The following is a 17,703-nucleotide window of genomic DNA, read 5'->3' as shown; positions in this document are numbered from 1 at the left end:
GGTGTATCTGGTCAATCCTAGAGTGCTGTTGTTGAGAGCCAATGGTTGGCTTTTTTATTAAAAAAAAAAAAAATTTCTCCTTAATAATTGTAAATAGCCTTTTAAATAAGTTGTTTTAAAATGATTTGGAAAACACCAGTAGTATAGAATTTACATGAATGGTCTGAGCACAAGTGGCGATTTACCCGGTTTAACAATCATGATGACCTCAGCGATCTTCCACGTTTTTTGGCTCAAATTTATGCCCGAAGTACTAAAATCTTTGTAATCTGGACCACTGCTCTAGGCAAATTCTTGAAAATCCAACCAATAATCAGAACATATCTAGGATGCCCCCTGAATGACAGGAATTATTTCCTAATTATTTCAGAACTTTTCAAATCAATAGTTTTGGAAAAAGTATATTGTAGATACCACAAAGGTCCTGTATATTATTTTTTGTTTTCTTTGTAGTAATATCACGATGAGCCTTCTATCTCCTATTGGTTAAATAGTGTTGCTTATTCTCATTTGGTCTTAATAATTAATTATAATTTGAAAAAAAGAATTATAATTTAAATAATAAACAGTATTACAAAAAAAGTATAGTTTTTACAGAGATTATAGTTGTATAAGTTAATATTTGACTCCACAGAAGAGCAACTTTGAACCAGATTGTTGAGTTTACTTTGATTACTGTAAATTGACAAGAATATTTCTATTGTAAATTCTGAAATAATAAAGACTTCAGGAAATGAATAATTTTTTTGCTTTGTTTCTAAATCCAAAATAATTTTTTTTCTACTTATGACATCATTTCTAACGAAATACTTGGCAACTGAGGTATTTTGAGATAACCTCAAGTCGTTGTTGTAGGTTGTGAAATGTGAATTGTTATCTCTCAAGACAATATCAACGACTGTCGAGTACCAAGCCCTTGGAATAGAATATTTATGATAATGTCTTTTGTTTTAACAGAAGTATTTTATTTATTGATTGTTTTGACAAAATATAGAGATAATTGAAAAAAAATTGAAAAAATGCACTGACGGCAATGATTTCTGGCCGAGAAACTGTGAAAAACAATGGAGAAAAACGCTCAAAATGGGAACGATCAAGAAAATGAAAAAGAAAAGGAAAAAAAATTGGTCAACTTGAGCCTGATTCCTTACTGGTTCCTAGCGGTTTTGAGATTCGGGCTATGCTTGACTCCGCAGACCGGTTACATCCACCCAGATGAATACTTCCAATCACTCGAAGTCCTCAACGGTATGTTTGGTAGTTTTTTTTTTTTTTTTTTTAAACAATGCTAAGGGTTCTGTATTTCCAGGAGATATTTTCAGCGTGACGTCCAACAGACCTTGGGAATTCAACTCGACATTTCCAATCAGAAGTATAACGCTGCATTACGTCCTTGCAGGAATTCCGCTTATATTCTTCAAAAACATTTCACCTTTCATATCGCTCTGGTTCGATGTGAATCCAATCAACCCTTATAGCCTTATCGCCATTCCTAGATTCACTTATTGTTTGTTCTCATTCACAACTGATATCTGCATGTATAAGTGAGTATTTATAAATGCAGAATTCAGCTAAATAAGAGTTGCTGATTAATTCTTTTATTTCAAGGATTTGCTATTTATACGGTCAGAATTATAGAACGAGGCTGCTAACATTGGCCAGTTCTTATGTCATGCTTGTCTACGCCACTAGGAGCTTTTCAAACACTATCGAAATGGCGCTCATGTCTTTGCTGGTGTACCTCGTTGCTGACAGTATGGCAAACAGTGATCAGGTACAGAAATACTAAAAAACATTGTTTACTGCACGCAATGAAAAACTATAAGCATTTTAATTTGTATACTAGCACAACACCCATAAAAACGAAATCCTTCAATTTTGTTTTTAATGTTGTGAGGTTTTCCCTTGAGGTCTGAGGGATGAAACATGTCGTTTGGTCTCCTTATTATCACTAGGCATAGGCATACAAAATGGCCAGAAACAACCAAAGGGTTCTGCTCCAGAATTGGCTGGTTTCTTATGATGAAGCTATTTTCAAGCACTCAGTGTCAAAATAATCGAAGTAGACATTTTTATGTAATATGGGAAAAGAGTTCAGAAATAAACTTGGTATCGTTTTAATGGTGTCCCCCGAACAAGGTGACTCATGAGGCTTAGGGAAAAAGGGCCGAATGAGGTGGATGTGTAAGGCACAGATTAAATCCATGCACAAACATCCTGCACTCTGGTTCAAACTGGTCGACCCAAGAAGGAAAGCTTTCCAAATCGCAGTTTTCTGATTCAGACTCTTTCAAATAGCCATTGGAAATTAAGGCGAACATATCAAAAGGGCAAGATTCCAAAGAAGAGGATTGGCTGGAGTACAGTAAAAAAGAAGTTTTAAAGAGCCGGTCAATAGTTGCAGGGCCACTGGCAAGGTTTAGGGAAAAAGGGCCGAGTGTGGTGGGTGCAAGACATTTAGTCCTTTAAAAAATTCACTCTAACCTGTAATGACGGCCCATTGGGCATTCAGCAGTAATGTAAGACATGCAAGGTGTACTTGGAGACCAGGATCGGCATGCTCAAGAGCCAGAGGACTAGCGGATGATACTGAGAAATCACTTTTCCACTAATTCTGAAAAGTCTTACCATGCGGTCTGTTATTTCTGTTAACGCTGAAACAGGAAGAAAGTAAGGAAACTTCGATGAGTCTACATCCCAGAAGGCCAATAATAGGTTCAGCACTTATCAGAGACCATCCTCAGGACCGCTTAGAGCCCCACATCAGACAAAACTGAATGTAGGAATGTTATGTTTTCCGACAAGTACCACTTTTCTCTCCATTCACCAGATGGACGTCTTTGAGATTATCGAGTTAGCTAATGTAACATGCTGGAAAAAGGCCATTCAGAGGTGGTTCAATTATGGAAGTGTGAAATGGAATTTCTTTGGAAACAAAATGTATTACATGTTTTTGTTGGTCATACTACTGTAATTTGCTTCTATTGGCGAGCAATTCTTGTTTATACAAGATAATACAAGACCAACTATCGCTACCAGTGTTATACAGTACTTATGTGTTACCAATACACATTCTAAGATGGTCACCCCATACCGCTGTAACACTGATTTGAACCCCATTGAGAACATTTGGGATGAGCTCAGATGTTGGGTAAAATGAAGAAATACCCCCCCCCCAAAAAAAAAAAAAAAAAAACCTACCTTAAATGAGCTGAAAGTTATGTTAGTAGAGATTTGGGATGAAATTCCTCAATACCTAAGTGGTTAAAGGCTTAATTATGAGCATGCTGAGAAGATTGTATGTGTAATACGAGGAGGTAACACCCTATTAAAAATTTTTAAGTTTGTTTATAATGTTTTGTGTTCATACAGAAAAGAGATTTTTTCTTTTTTAAATTAAATTTTAGTTTTCAAGAGGTATTTCTTTTTCACACTAATCAAATATTTTAATAAATATGAATTATACAAAATATATAAGTCTTATAATTAATGAAAAGGCAAGTTTAAAAAACATCAAAATTTTCAAGTATATTATTTTCAATATTAATTTATAATTTTGATTAACAGAAATAAGATCATATATCAATTTATAGCAAAATAAAATTGTTTTAACTATTAGAAATTTTTCTAGATTATATATCAAGATGAATACCTGAGAGAGTGCTACAATCATTCAAATAATATTAAAGACAGAGTGAGATTTCACAGGATGAGGTTGGCGCTTCCATGGCACACTCTTTCAAACGTATTCTTCATCGCTACATTGACGACTGTTGGCGTGTTCAACAGGCCGACTTTTGTCGTATTTGCATTTCCGCCCGTTTTCTTTTGGCTCCTTCGTGGGATGGGGTCCAAGTTTATAGGTAATAATTATTGGCTTTTGATCATTTACTCGACTTACCATTTTGCTTTTCAGGAATGACTGATTTTAACATGAGAGTCTTAGCACTAATGATATGTGCCTTGCCATCGTTTTTTGTCATGGTTATTCTTGATTCTATGTATTTTGGCTATTTAACGCTTGATGAGATTGTTCATTGGAAAGTCAACATTTGGAGGGACTTTGTCTTGACCCCCTACAACTTTATAAAGTACAACATGAACAGTGACAATCTCGCACAACATGGAATCCATCCAAGGATTACGCACATTCTAGTCAATATTCCACTCCTTTACAATATTCTAGGATTAGCAGGAATTTATAGCTTTCTTCATTTAATCTATAGGTAAAGGTTTTAAGTGATATTCAATAAAAAAATAAAATAAAAAAATAATAATATTTATTCTTTCCACCTAAAGAGGAGCCATGAAGAGATGGAGCTCTCTTCCAAGAGTTCAAAGCATAATAGGATTAATGACGACTTCATTTGTTGTACCAGTAGTAATTCTTTCAATATTTCCGCATCAAGAGCCTAGGTTCTTAATTGGCTGCACGTTGCCAATCGTTTTTCTTTATTCACAGAAGATACGGAATGTTACGGAGCATCAAGTAATAACAAAACAAGAAAACGGTTATACAGCATTTATGAAGAAGGACATCAAACTTGACATCAAGGATTATATACTTGCACTTTGGTATTAACTTTTGACCGATAAAAGTTGTAATAATTGTGGAATTAATACATTTTAATTTTATTTTCAGGTACATAATAAATATTGTCTTGACATTGTTTTTCGGTTATATTCATCAAGCAGGTATTAGCCCGTTGATAAACCATCTATACAAGGAATTAGAAGCGAAGCCGAGACTGACACACATGCACGTAATTACATCCCACATTTACCCCCTTCCGGTTTCATTCCTACAAATGAGGTTTGGAAAATCTGCTCAATACTACACGAAAACCGGATCCAGGTATCAGAGGTCGAAAGACTTTTTCACATATGAACTCGGCTCAAGTATATCCATGGACGTAGTCGTGGAAAATATTAAGGCGATCCTGAATAGATCGGAAAACCTCTGGAACGAGAAGCGCCTCAAGTATCGGATTTATTATGTAGCACCTTCGAGCTTGATGAATGACTTCCAAGCAGCCGCTTTCAACCAAAATTTGACACAATTGGTCGACACCATGTTTTACCCTCACCTGTCGGTGGAGGCGTTGCCAAAATTCGAAGTCTATTCGGTCCAGAAGTGTAACGATCATGGAAACGAGCAAACATGCCATCTTGAGGATAATCTAAAATTTTCACTGGAATTGCCTCTAAAATATCTTTCTAGTCTTGCACATCAGTTTAGTCTCACTGTTTACAAAATTAAGAATGTGTGAAAACTATCCTACACTGCTGTGCTTTAACCATTCCTTTTTGTATAAAAAAACATTTTGTACACAAGTTTATCACGGCTTTATATAAATAAATTTATTTATACATTTTAATTGAAATAAAACAAATAAGTTTATTGTCTCTTTTCTTAACCTAAAACAGGGACAAAGCTTGGTACACAAAAGTAACATACCTAATGGAAAATGAATATTTAAATATCTATTTTGCATGAAATCAAATGAAAATTCCAATTATTATCATTATATTTTTTTACAAGGGTATTTAACTACCAGGTTATATGAAATCTCAGGGTATTGGTGTTTTTGGAAAAAAAAATGCCCATTTGAATGTTGGATTCAAATTTAGGGCCACTGAACCTGGACTTTTAACTTACAGTGATGACCACAACAATTTCACACACCATATGACACCACAAGAATAGCACCACACTATGCCCTGAAGATGACCCGAATAAAGGTTGAACGTGAAAAAATGGAATTGTTCTTGACCACTCCTCACGAATCCAACAAATTTTTAAACAAGGTCACTAAAAATACGCATTACAGTAATGAGTCTTGTCAATGTGATAGTTGCAGTTACCGATGTCCATTATTATTTTTACATTGCGGGAGGGTAGTATTCCCAACTACTTTAGTCTTCACAGTAGTATGTTATTTCTTAGTTCAGTATAATTTATTCAATTCTTTTTTTAGAAGGTCTTGCTGCAATTATTTTTCTTGGGTCATCTTGTTAGCCTAGGTTATGGCTACTTTGAGAGTTGCTTCGCCTTAGAAGATAAGCATAAGAAAAAAAATCCTGTCTTTCAGGAAGGTTTAATGCACAACTGCCCATTGGGTGTTGCCTATGAGGGGGTCGAACCACTTCCAAACGCTTTTTTCATACTATTCTCAATTAAAAAGCCTTTTATGCCTCGACTGTTCACCCTGAAAGGTGCCATGGGTTGTGCCAGGATTTGAACCCAAAATTGCTAGCATGACAAGTATGAGCCCCTAACCACTTGGTCAAAAGTCTTCAATGGACAAAGATAATATGGATGGCAGTTTCTTCCTCTTCATTGCATAACCTACAAATGGGGTCATTATTGATCCTATGTTGTGTAGATGTTTTTGCAGATGCAAGTGGCTGCTGCCCTATCATTCTCATGAGTTTTACCCTCTCTATCAGCAATTTGTTTGTGTTTTGGCGAGGGTTCTTTAACCTTGATGAATTTACTATGGACTATTAGAGTTCGTCCTCTCCTTTTGATTTGTATGATTGGCCTATAACTGGTCTTGCAAATCCTCTTATGGTAAGTTTGTCTGCTTGTTCATTAACTAAAATTCCTTCATGCCCTGGCACTCAAGTTATTGTTAGGTTGTTATTTTTCATAAATTTTCAAGGCTTTGTATGAAAATATGAAGTATTTAGAAAACAGTTACAGGAAATGAACTTGACTTTGCAACGTGCAAAATAATATTTGGATTATCTTGGAAAAATTTTTGTGATTTCTCCATGAGGGGGATTGATGGAGCATGTAATTTGGTTGTTCCCTGTCATTTGGTCTATCTATCCTTGCTGTTTTTGTCTGTCAACTAACTTGCAAATTTAGCGTGAGCGGTGGCTTTCTCCTCATCCTGTTTATAAAAACCTAACTGATGATGGCGAGAAGTCTGACAGACCAAAATTATCAGAAATGACGAAAATGGAGATTTTATTATCATATTCTATTTTATTACATTACAAAACAGAATTGTATCTGTCTAGGTAAAATATTGATAGATACCTACTTTTTTTAATTACGCGAATTTCGTTATGATTGGATGCTATGCGATTCTATATTCGCAAGATCTAACTTTATGGAAATAAAATTAGCATTATTACTGGTTCCTTAAGAAAACAGCAATCATTTTTATAGGACGTCCAGGTTGCCGCGCCATGCATGAAAAATGTATTAGGATGCGTCTTTAAGACAAGCATTATACTTTAAAAGTACTTTGATCAACAACATCTCGTTAACTTCATGTTAAAAATATGTTTTAACAGAAAGGATAGGTCAACTTTAACGACGCGGCGCAGTTTCAAAATGATCTTCAGGGCTAAGAGTCTCTTTGTCAAGCGTCAAAATTTCAGGTAATCTTTGAATTTCTAAAGGTTCTGTGTAGTATTTTAATGGGCAATAAGTGATAACATTCTTTAAAAAAAATGGCCGTAGAAGTCTCAGTCTCTCTCACTCTCTTTCTATTTCTTCTCTCCCTGTTTTCCTCTATTCCGGCATATCGCGAAAATGTAAAGACCTAAATGATAGGAAACGACCCAACTAGATGCTGACATATCAACCTTACAAACTAAATGCAATAAAACACTGTTATACAAACTGATAGAACATTTCTTCTCAATGTAAGCAGGAATGCACTTGTATTTTGGTCTTCCTATTCTCGCTGGTTTGGTAAGTGTGCTGACCAGGATAATCGAAGCCGACCGAACTACAGGTTCATCACCAGGCAGACTTCCCTGAGCAATCTCGCTGTTTTTAATGTTGTGTAATTATGTTTTATTTTTAACTTAATTTGGTAGTAAAAATATTTTAAATCTAGCAGATTTAAAGATAGATAGATTCTTGCAGATCCTCCTCTGGACAGTATGTCTGTTTTTTCGTTACCCAAAATTTTTTATTTTCTTTTTTCCCCAACCAACTCTAACTATCCTTTTAGTAGTTAGTGAAGGTCCTATAAAAAAGACGAACACCCGGTAAAAGGTACATACCATAACAGCAGGCGAATGATCGTAACGACTAAACTACATTTTCTTATCCGCTACACATTTAAAACATCAATGTTGTATCATTAAGCGACAGTGTTAGGAAATGATGTTTTCCTCTCCAAAGTGAGTAGAATGTGAAATTGAGGATTCTTGTATTCGTACATCTTGGTCTACCTATCCACGCTCTATAGGTCTGTCGATAGCCTTTTGGCTTCTCGCCATTTATAGTGGTGCGTCTGAGTACATTTTTTATTGTTTTGTTAAATACAAGAGGCTGTTTCGGCATTGCCTTTGTTACTGAAGGAAGTGAGATGGTGAAAAAGCAAGAATTAGCAGACCAGGATGACCGAAGACTCCAGGTTCCTTTCCACCCTCAAAAAGAAATCTCACTTTATGTTACATGTTTAGCTTCGCCAGAAAAACTACCTGTTTTTTCAACTTCAGTCAAAATCCCTTAAAAGTTTTTGGTCAAAATTTAGTAAAATATTTCCACCTGAATACGTAAAACCTGAAGAGGGAGAATTTTTTGTTTTATTTCTTTAACATCTTGCCAATGTACAAGAAGTAGCGTACCTCCAAAGTACGAGACCCCCCGCGACAAAAAGTACAAGAGGAACACCAGACGGGGACAGCACTGCACAGCAAAAACCTCTGAATGACTTATAGTCAGACAATAGGCCAGCGAGTCGGTGAACAACTGTTAAAATGATCAATATTTGATCGCAACTCCTCACTGAAGATGGTGTGAAATCGAATTTAGTGAGATGTAAATCGGCGAGAGTGAACAGGCCTAGTAAAGTTACCAAGTGTCTATCAGTTCTACATAAATAATTATGTCATTAAGACTTTCCGCTATTAAGAATTCTGTCTAATATTATCAAGAGTGATGATGATGATGTATGCTAAGAAGCAGGGTTTTGTATTCCTTAATCACTAGTCTTCGAGCTTATTGTATTTTCCTACTTTCTTAGTTCAGTTCAATTGACTCGATCCTCTCTTCTAATCATTGACTGTCACTGCTGCATCGTTTTCCCTGGGTTAATATCCTTTGTTATGCATCCAGTGGTCTTCGTATCCGATGGGAGACAGTTTCTTTTTCCTCATTGCATAATCGACAAATGGGGTTATCATTGACCCGATGTTGTGTAGGTGTTTTCTGATACCAGTGACCGGTGTCCTATCACTCTCATGACTTACCCTTTCTAACAATGTGTTTGCCAGTTTCGGCGAGGGTTCTTTAACCTTGAGTTTACTGTGAATGGAACCTCCTGAATGTCCACTTCTCCGTTCTTGTTTGATCCATTCTGAAATGGATGAATCTGTATGTGTCATTGTTATCCTTAGTATAGGTTCTGGGCCTACATAATTGAAGATCATCCTCTGGCCAGTTTGTCTGCTTATTTTATTACCTTTATTACTCCTTGTGTCCTGACCAAAGATATCAGGTCATTGTGTGATACTTATCTTACCTGTTTGATACATGTTACATCCTGGTCTGTCTATCCTTATTGATTTTTGTGAATTCAGACGCGTTTCGCCATCTTCAGTGTTTGAGCGATTTCTGTGTATTATTACGTCTTTGTGTTTTAGCAAGTTTTGAAGATTTTTTTACTGACTATTTTAAATACCTTTTATGTGCTAATTCTTTTATGGCTGCTTGGCTTTTGAAATCACATTAATTTTGAACTTTCCTCTACCTTCAGGGGTTGGACAGCTACGTCATGTTTTTAATGATAATAAGACTTGGCTGACTTTTAGTTACTGGAGCTGTATTGATTTGAATCAATGATGTAAATTGAAAATTAATTGCGTTAAGAGGGTTGCGTAACGAGTGTGAAATGTGTTCACGTTCATTTATAAGGCGACCCCACACCATAAATCCTTAACTAATAATCATTATACCTTAACATACAATCATTATTATATACAAATCATTCTAAAGTATGGAAAATATGGAAGGATTACATATCTGAATGCAATTTAAGAGTTGGTAGTTAATTCCGTCTAACATGATGGTTGGAAAAAGTAAATTTTAACTAGACTTATCGTAAATGAAATTGTGAATACGTTTTAATTGAATTTTTTGTCGTCTTCAGTTCATTGATGTGGTTTTTTGCGTTTTATTCAGAATGGAGAGGCTGGAGTCTATTAAATGCGTACTCTGATAATTGATAGTTCATTAGCACTATCTCTCGGACAATGCAATTTGTTACATAAACGTTTATCGCTTATTAGCAGTACACAGAAAACCCGTATAAATTTTATCTCTTATTCTATGTCAAATCTCTGTAAGTGGGTAGAGGCAAATTTAATCCGTTGGGTACAATCAATTTTCGCAATTGTCAATAGTGTGCATGCGTTTACCTAATGTAAAACTGTTGTTGTTATGTTCCTTCCATCAATTGTTATAGTTTTATTTTTTCATAATTGATATGTCGTGCCTGATATTGTGGATTGTGTGATCGACGAAGAACTGTGACGACGGGAGCTGGAAGAAAAGAACCGGCTATGAAAGGACTGATGGTTTATAGAGAGGTATCGTTAACGATGCTTGTAATAGAGCATGATTAGTGTGACAATGGGGATAGCTTATTGCCGGATCGTTAAGGGTGGGAGGGGGCTTATATGCAAAATATAATTTGAGATTTTGCTTCGTACAAAAAATAAAAAAGAAGGAGCGCCCGAGGCGGAGCAAGAACTCTTGGAGGGAGAGACCTGTTTCGTCCACGGTCCCCCCCCTCGATCGCCATCAGGTGACTTTTAGTCTTCGGTGAACCTTTGGCCGAGAGGAACATAGACTGGGAAGCACAGGTCTGTCACCTTCTAACCTATATACTCGTAACATTTGTTTCGTTCTATATTTTTTTTTATCCGTTGATCTGTGCGAACTGGGCTGCCGCTGGAGGTTCGTCGTCCACGGTGACGTCAATCAGCCGACACCAAGGACGTCGATTCGCAATCCGGTTTTTTTTTCTTTCCTCCATGGGAACCAAAGAATGAGGAACTCGCATGTAGAAAGTCTCTGGTGAACGGTCTCGACGTTTATTGGGGGGTGTCACCCACTTTTGGCGTGCGGGTGCACCTCGCCAAAAAATCCGACTGAAGCAGCTTCCACCACAAGTCTGCCGCAACTGCAGGATCTAAGGATGCGATTTCACCGAAGAAGGACAACAAGGATTTAACAACGAAACGATTAGTTTTTCAGATTTCTCAAACTCCTACCAACGACTTACTAAACAGATGCAACAAAAAAACCTATTTATTCAATGACCTCTTATCGGTATTAATATTAATATAAACCTTTGTTAGCGTGTTTACAACCGTTTTCTCCCCAAACAGAATCGAATGTTCTTTATTTCACAACTCTTCCAACACAATTTTTTCCGTTATTGATTGAAGGACAAAGAATCTTTATGGCTCTGCCCATGACTGCAATCGATTGCGATGTGTGTGCGTTGCAGTAAAGTTTTTCTTCATCAGCATAGTTCAACTTCAAATCCCAATTGATTCACCCAGATCGGTGGGCATTGAAGAGAATTAGGCTGAGAATGACACCTTGCGAAAGTCACGATGATTTCATAGAGCCCAATAGCATTCCCTTTATCCTACCATATAGGAATCTGTCAAAGAGAAGATTTGGTTATAATTATTTTATAAGGATATTACCAGCTAAGATGTCTGTGAAGACGTTATTGTAGAACAGTCTATATGTCAATAAAGATACATAACAGAAACTTTGATATTTTGGAAAACACAATTATATTCTACTTTAATTTGTGCACACACAAATGACAACCTTGTCAATAGGGTTTTCCCTGTAATAAATGGTAAATAGTAACTCTAAAGACAAGCTTCGAAAAGTATCGTATCACTCTGCAGACTGGTGCCATATCATAAACTGAAACTCAACAGCTTCCTGTACGGAGTAGTGAAAAATTTATGGGATTTCTGTAAAAGTATATTACGATAACATTGATTTCTCGTTCGTGTCAAAGTTTGAAAGAAGCCAGATACTAGGCAGAAGATATTGGCTAGAAATGTTATCGAGTTGACATAATCGAACCAGTTCAAATGCAATCACGTTTATATATTTTTAATACAAAAGGAGGTTTATTTTTGAGATGGGCAAATTTTCAATCCGGTGAATTATATATTTTGAATGGATTCTCAATTATCGTATTGGCCAGGGATGATAGAAAGAAAAACACAAATTGTTAGACTTCAAAATAGTTTTTGGCAAAAACAAACTCGATAAGGAAAGCCTTGTAGTTATAAAAATTGATTAAGAATCAAGGGAGGCTTTGGATTTGTATTAAAAACATTTAAACTATGGATACATACGAGAAAAAGGGAATCGACTGTGTAGAAATGAATTTCGTGTTAATAGAGTTGCATCAGTAAAATCATTTATCTAAGCAATACTGTGGTAAAAGGAAATAAAAATCTTAATATTCATGTTGAATGAAAATTTTCATAATCAGGAAATCAGGATGACCTGTGATGATCAGTAGTTGAAAAAAAAGCAAATCTTATCTTTCAATTTGCCAAATATTGCTAACAAACTGTTTTATAATTATATATATTTTTTTGGACGAGTTTCAAAAATTCATATAAAAACGTGCATTGAAATATTTTAGCTTTTCTATTATGAAAATGGTAGAAGTTTTGGAGAATAATACCAGCAGTGGAGAAAAATTTAACCCTATTTTTAGCCGTATTGTAAACGATTAAAATAATAAATTTATAAATACACCCGTATTTCCTAATCTCTTTTTGATAACAGTTTTAATGAAAAACAACAAACCATATTGAACTTGGCGTTTAACTAATGCTCCCTTTGAAAACAATAAATTAATAAATAAATCAAATAAATAAAAGATCGACGATACATGATAAAGGAAGAAAATAACCACGGCTTTATTTTTATATTTTAGATAATTCTGAGTCGAGGAGTGCTCAAGACAGAAAAAAGAAGAGGAAGATTGTTTTACGAAGCTGAGGGCATTTTGCCCAAAGGTACAACCACAACAAATTGGTACAATTTTTAATGGTCATTATGTATATTTATGTATTATATGCAATAACGAAAGAAGGATATGTAACATTTCATGTAAGCTTCATATTAAAAAAAACCCCTAAGCCCGGTGCTTAGTTTTCAAAATTATCTGTATTTCAATATTTTTGGATAAAATGTAGCTTATAAAATTAATATTAACAATATCATTACGCTTGATAATTTAAAAAAGTCATGTATTCTGTTGATACTTAGTAAAATTAAGAGGGTTGCAATTTTTATTTTCAAACAGTCTTTAAATCGAACTTATCCCTTTTTTTTTGTTCACCTTTCGGACGTACTTCGGAGGCTCATCAGTTGCGTTTCGATGTCAGAATCGTCCAATAATGAAACTGTGCCCAGTCTCTTTCCCAATCATTACGCAGAATGACCTAACGGGACGGGGGTTCATTTTTTCTCTTTCCAGTCGGGTCTTCGATTAAAATTCATTTCTATATTTCTCTTATTTCTATCTTTTTTTTCAGAAAAACTTCAAAATGATTTCAGCGCTTTTGCTCGTGTGCTTTTTCCACTTGGGGGCTTTGATTACAGCACACAGGGAACACAAGGTGAGGATGAAGTCTCTTGAAAAGTTTGTACTTCACGGTCTCAAGTGATAAATAGCGTTTTCTATTTCTTTTCGTATTTTTATAACATTTTTATATAAAAATCTGTAGCCTTTTCATGGAAATAATTGTTTAAATATTAACATGGCTAAGCAGAAGAATTTTTATTTTGATGTTCACCCGTTCTACGCGAACGTTTATTGTTTTCTTTTGATTCTCGATTATCATTATCGTTTTTGAATAATTGAAAATAATGTCACGGTATTGAGCAAAAAAGTGCAAAAAACAATTTTTGACCTGGTATGGTGAAGCATTTGTTCTTCCGCTGTTCCTGTTGGCATTCGTCGTTTGTCATTAGCTTAAAAATGTACGATAAACGGAATATCTTCCGCGAAAGAAATAAGCAGGAAAAAATTCCTTACATGATTAAGTATTCGACCTTGATAGTAGAAAATAAAGAAATAATCAAACTTGGATTTTTATTCTATTTATCATCGTCGGTTCAGTTTGGTTATACGAAAATACATTTTCGTACAACTTATATCCTTAAAAACAATTTTTTTTTTCATTTTAAGCCTTAAATTTATTATAGTTTTATTAAATCTGAAAAACACAAGAGAAATAAAACCTGAATTTTTTTCTTCTGAAGAATTTTATTAAAATCGTTTGGTTTTATCTGTAACTTGGTACGATCTTCAGAAATGACCTACTTACAGGTTCTATAACAAATTTACATTAATTTCTTTTTTTTTAATTATAGGTACACAACATCGTCTTATACCCTGAGAAGCACTCGTGGTGCAAGACGACGCCGATCAAGCAGGTGGTCGGACACCCGGGCTGCGAGCAGATGGAAGTAGACAACAACGTCTGCGTCGGTGCGTGCTTTTCCTACAGCATTCCTAGGACGGAGCCGACGGCGCCGGGTGAAGTAGCGCCGTACTGCGACTCTTGCCAGCCGTCACGAGTCACTTGGAAGCACGTGAGTAGTTCTGACATTCCTTCTTCAGAGTCACGATGTATTTTATGGATTCTCTTTGGAAAGAACAAAACAAAGTTCGAGCTTTTATAAGTTTCAGACCAATGATGTATGGTTTAATACAGTATAACACTTGCCAATTATCTCATTCCTAAATAAACCGTTGTTGAACAATTTTAATGGTCCAAATAGATCTCATGTCGGAATCTTTGGTTCTTCAGGTTTTAAACCTAGACCTATTGCAAACAATTAGTTTACAATTGTGAGATTCGGAGAGTGAACTTCAAGTTCGGCCGTTTTCGTCTTTTTGGTCAGCCTATCCTGCTGTTTCTGTCTTTCGGACGCGTTTCGAATTTTCGCCATCATCAGTTGTCGGTTTTTAAAGCAGCGGAGAAGAAGCCAGCACTTAGGCAAAATTTGGATGTAAGGAGTCAGTGCTTTGACTCGCCCTGCTTATACAAACCTCGAAGACTGACAGGCCAGAATAATCATGTATTATCAAACTACGATACTTTAGTACCTCTTGATCGTTTCGAATAAATTTTGGTCTGCCTATCCACGCTGATTTTGCCTTTCGGATGCGTTTTGAATTTTCGCCATCAACAGTTGTCGGTTTTTATAGCAGCGAAAAAGAAGACAGCACCTAGGCAAAATTTTTATGTAAGTAGTCAGTGCGTTGACTCACCCTGCTTATAACCCTGGCCAACCTTGAAGACTGACAGGCCAGAATAATCGTATTATCAAACTACCATCTCTTAGAAGTATAACATGATCGTTTCGGATCATTTTGGTCTGCTTATCCATGCTGATTTGGTCTGTAAGACGACGCGGTTTGGCCTTTTATCAACTGTAATAAAAATTTCAATTAATTATTCTTTTTATGTAAGGTTTTGGTTGAGATTAAAAAGATAGTGTCAAGAGCGAGATTCGAACCCACGACCTTCGGCTCAATACGCCGCTGCTCTAACCACTTAAGCTATCGTGATCCACTCGGTCACCAAATTCGCATCTCAACTTACAACCTTTCCAATTTTCCCTCATGGAGAGTACTTTTTGCTATTTCCTTTCTTTATTTGCAAATTGATAAGATTGATTCATTATTTAAATTGTATAAAAAATAACATAAATAAATTGTGTTATATAATTTTATACTCAACTACAAATATTTTATTAATAAATACAAGATAGAGAAAGTGGCTATTTATCCTGTCTTCAGTAAAGTTTTGAATATTGTCATAAAAAAATAGTGACAAAAATACTATTTTTAACCCTTTATTATTGTTTTAAGCCTTTTATTGAAGGGTGGTCATATTAGAAAATTCCTTTGATTCTCCGTGCAGCATCCATGGTTTTCTCTTTTGCCTGTCTAATTACTATAACCTAATTGTTAATATATTCTTTCCCTGGAGAAACATTTCATATTTACCACAGTGTCTTATGTATTCATAATGTCCGGAAATTAACAACTCCCATTTTCTACACGGCCCAAGGGATCGTGAGATGCGGTCTGGTGTGATGTCGGTTTAGAAAAACATTTTCTTTATCGCGCCACCGTTTCGATCTTTACTAAGACATCTTCAGGGCTGGGATTTACACAACATTGTTTACATTATACAAAGCCATATTCATATGTTATATGTGTTTCTATAATTTAAACAATGTTTACAAATCCCAGGGCCTGAAGTTATTTTTCTAAGCCTACAACACACCAGACCGCATCTCACGATCTCTAATTAAGTTTTACACAATTACTACCTGCATTAAATTTCGTGGTCTGATTGACCAAATAACTTCTTTCAATTAATTAATCTTTTTATATAAGATAGTGTCACGAGCGGGATTCGAACCCAAGACCTTCGGCCAATACGCCGCTGCTCTAACCACTTGAGCTAACGTGATTCACTCGGTCACCTACTTCCCAACTCAACCTACAACCTTTCGAATTTTCCCTCTTTTTGCCATTTTTCAGATGTCGCGTAATCAGGAATCGATTCTCAGCGACCTATGAAGTGGCCAATTAGACCACTAAGCATAAATGGATTAATATCAAGAAAAATTGTATAAACAGGATGAAAAGAAGAAACAATCTAAGAAAATTTGCAAACTTAAACATTAACAGGGCAGAATGATCGGAGGTGAACAAACTACATGTTAAACATGTATCTTGGTCATTTTTTTGGCCTTTCTCATCGCTGTTTTGATCTGTGATTCTCGCTATCTTCGACACACTCAAGCTAAATTCGCATGGAAGTAGTCATTGCATCGCCTCTCCCTGTATATAACCCTGACAAAACACTAATTATGGCAGACCAGAATGTTTAGTGAATTATTAATGCGTATTAAATTCATAAATCATTAATTGGATTAAATAACTGTTTCCGCTCATTTGTGGTCTGCTTATCCTCGCAGATTTGGTATGTAAGACACGGTCTTTTACCAGCATCGATAAGTACTTTAACAGCTTTTTAAGATGAAAACAACCAGGCAAACTTCGCATTTATGGAATTAATGCCTTTTTTTCGCCCGTTTATAACCCTGACCCATCACGAAGATAGCAGACAAGAATTATCGGAGATGAACAAACGACAAAAACCTAGATTTAAGCATGGAAGTTTCCGGTCATTTTTGACCTACCTCTCCTCGCTGTGGTCTTTGCTCCTCGCTTCAGTCTCACAATTGAGCGAAATTGTCAAGGAAGAAATCAGTGCATTGTCTCTGCCTGCTTACAAACCAACCAATCGTGACGAATGTAGACCAAATTGATTGGATATTATATTAAATTTTCCCAGATTATTTCTTTTTGTTACCCTGATTTTATAACTTTTATTGATATTGAAAAAAGCCAAAACGGTCGTCTTACAGACCGAATCAACGTAGATAGGCAGAGCAAATATGATATCGTAGTTTGATAATATCCGATTACTGAGGCCTGTCAATCCTCAAAGTTGGTCAGGCTTATAAGCAGGGTGGGAAAATGCACTGATTCCTTCTATGATACACTCATCCACGCCCTTTAGACAGAAAAAACATTGAGGATAAAACAGAACCATCGGAAGCGACCGAACTAGCATTTTGAGACT

The 17,703-nt window shown here is 35.7% G+C and overlaps 2 protein-coding genes across 4 annotated transcripts in view; both read left to right on the top strand.

Moving 5' to 3' along the window:
- Nucleotides 1–855: 855 nt before the first annotated feature.
- On the top strand, nucleotides 856–5,370 carry LOC106670395 (GPI mannosyltransferase 4). Of its 2 annotated transcripts, XM_014400692.2 has the most exons (8): nucleotides 856–1,248; nucleotides 1,310–1,544; nucleotides 1,609–1,774; nucleotides 3,632–3,863; nucleotides 3,917–4,226; nucleotides 4,300–4,381; nucleotides 4,463–4,575; nucleotides 4,643–5,370. In XM_014400692.2, the coding sequence occupies exons 1-8, from the start codon at nucleotides 1,065–1,067 to the stop codon at nucleotides 5,268–5,270; spliced, it is 1,950 nt and encodes a 649-aa protein (XP_014256178.1). In that variant the 5' UTR covers nucleotides 856–1,064; the 3' UTR covers nucleotides 5,271–5,370. The 2 variants fall into 2 exon arrangements, with proteins under 2 accessions (XP_014256178.1, XP_014256176.1); XM_014400690.2 differs by having other exon boundaries at nucleotides 4,300–4,575.
- A 4,941-nt stretch (nucleotides 5,371–10,311) lies between these two features.
- Nucleotides 10,312–17,703, top strand: part of LOC106670372 — a 21,249-nt gene continuing 13,857 nt past the window's right edge. The window contains exons 1-4 of one of the 2 annotated variants that reach the window (XM_014400637.2): nucleotides 10,312–10,560; nucleotides 12,960–13,041; nucleotides 13,564–13,647; nucleotides 14,405–14,626. In XM_014400637.2, coding sequence (XP_014256123.1) covers nucleotides 13,576–13,647; nucleotides 14,405–14,626 — 294 coding nt within the window. In that variant the 5' untranslated portion in view covers nucleotides 10,312–10,560; nucleotides 12,960–13,041; nucleotides 13,564–13,575. Of the gene's footprint in view, nucleotides 10,561–10,612; nucleotides 10,837–12,959; nucleotides 13,042–13,563; nucleotides 13,648–14,404; nucleotides 14,627–17,703 lie in introns of those variants that run through there. The other variant, XM_014400636.2, reaches the window with a different exon arrangement.

This window comes from Cimex lectularius, unplaced genomic scaffold, assembly GCF_000648675.2.
Source record: "Cimex lectularius strain Harlan isolate CLEC.00 unplaced genomic scaffold, Clec_2.1 scaffold69, whole genome shotgun sequence".
Classification (NCBI taxonomy): Eukaryota; Metazoa; Arthropoda; class Insecta; order Hemiptera; family Cimicidae; genus Cimex; species Cimex lectularius.
This window is presented reverse-complemented; position numbering and strand designations above follow the sequence as displayed.

Bases quoted from the DNA above. Each gene is read 5' to 3' on its own strand.
- LOC106670395 (XM_014400690.2), top strand. From the start codon at position 1,065: ATGGAGAAAAACGCTCAAAATGGGAACGATCAAGAAAATGAAAAAGAA. The intron at 1,545-1,608 runs GTGAGTATTTAT...TTTTATTTCAAG, and splicing joins ACTGATATCTGCATGTATAA to GATTTGCTATTTATACGGTC. The intron at 4,576-4,642 runs GTATTAACTTTT...TTTTATTTTCAG, and splicing joins GATTATATACTTGCACTTTG to GTACATAATAAATATTGTCT.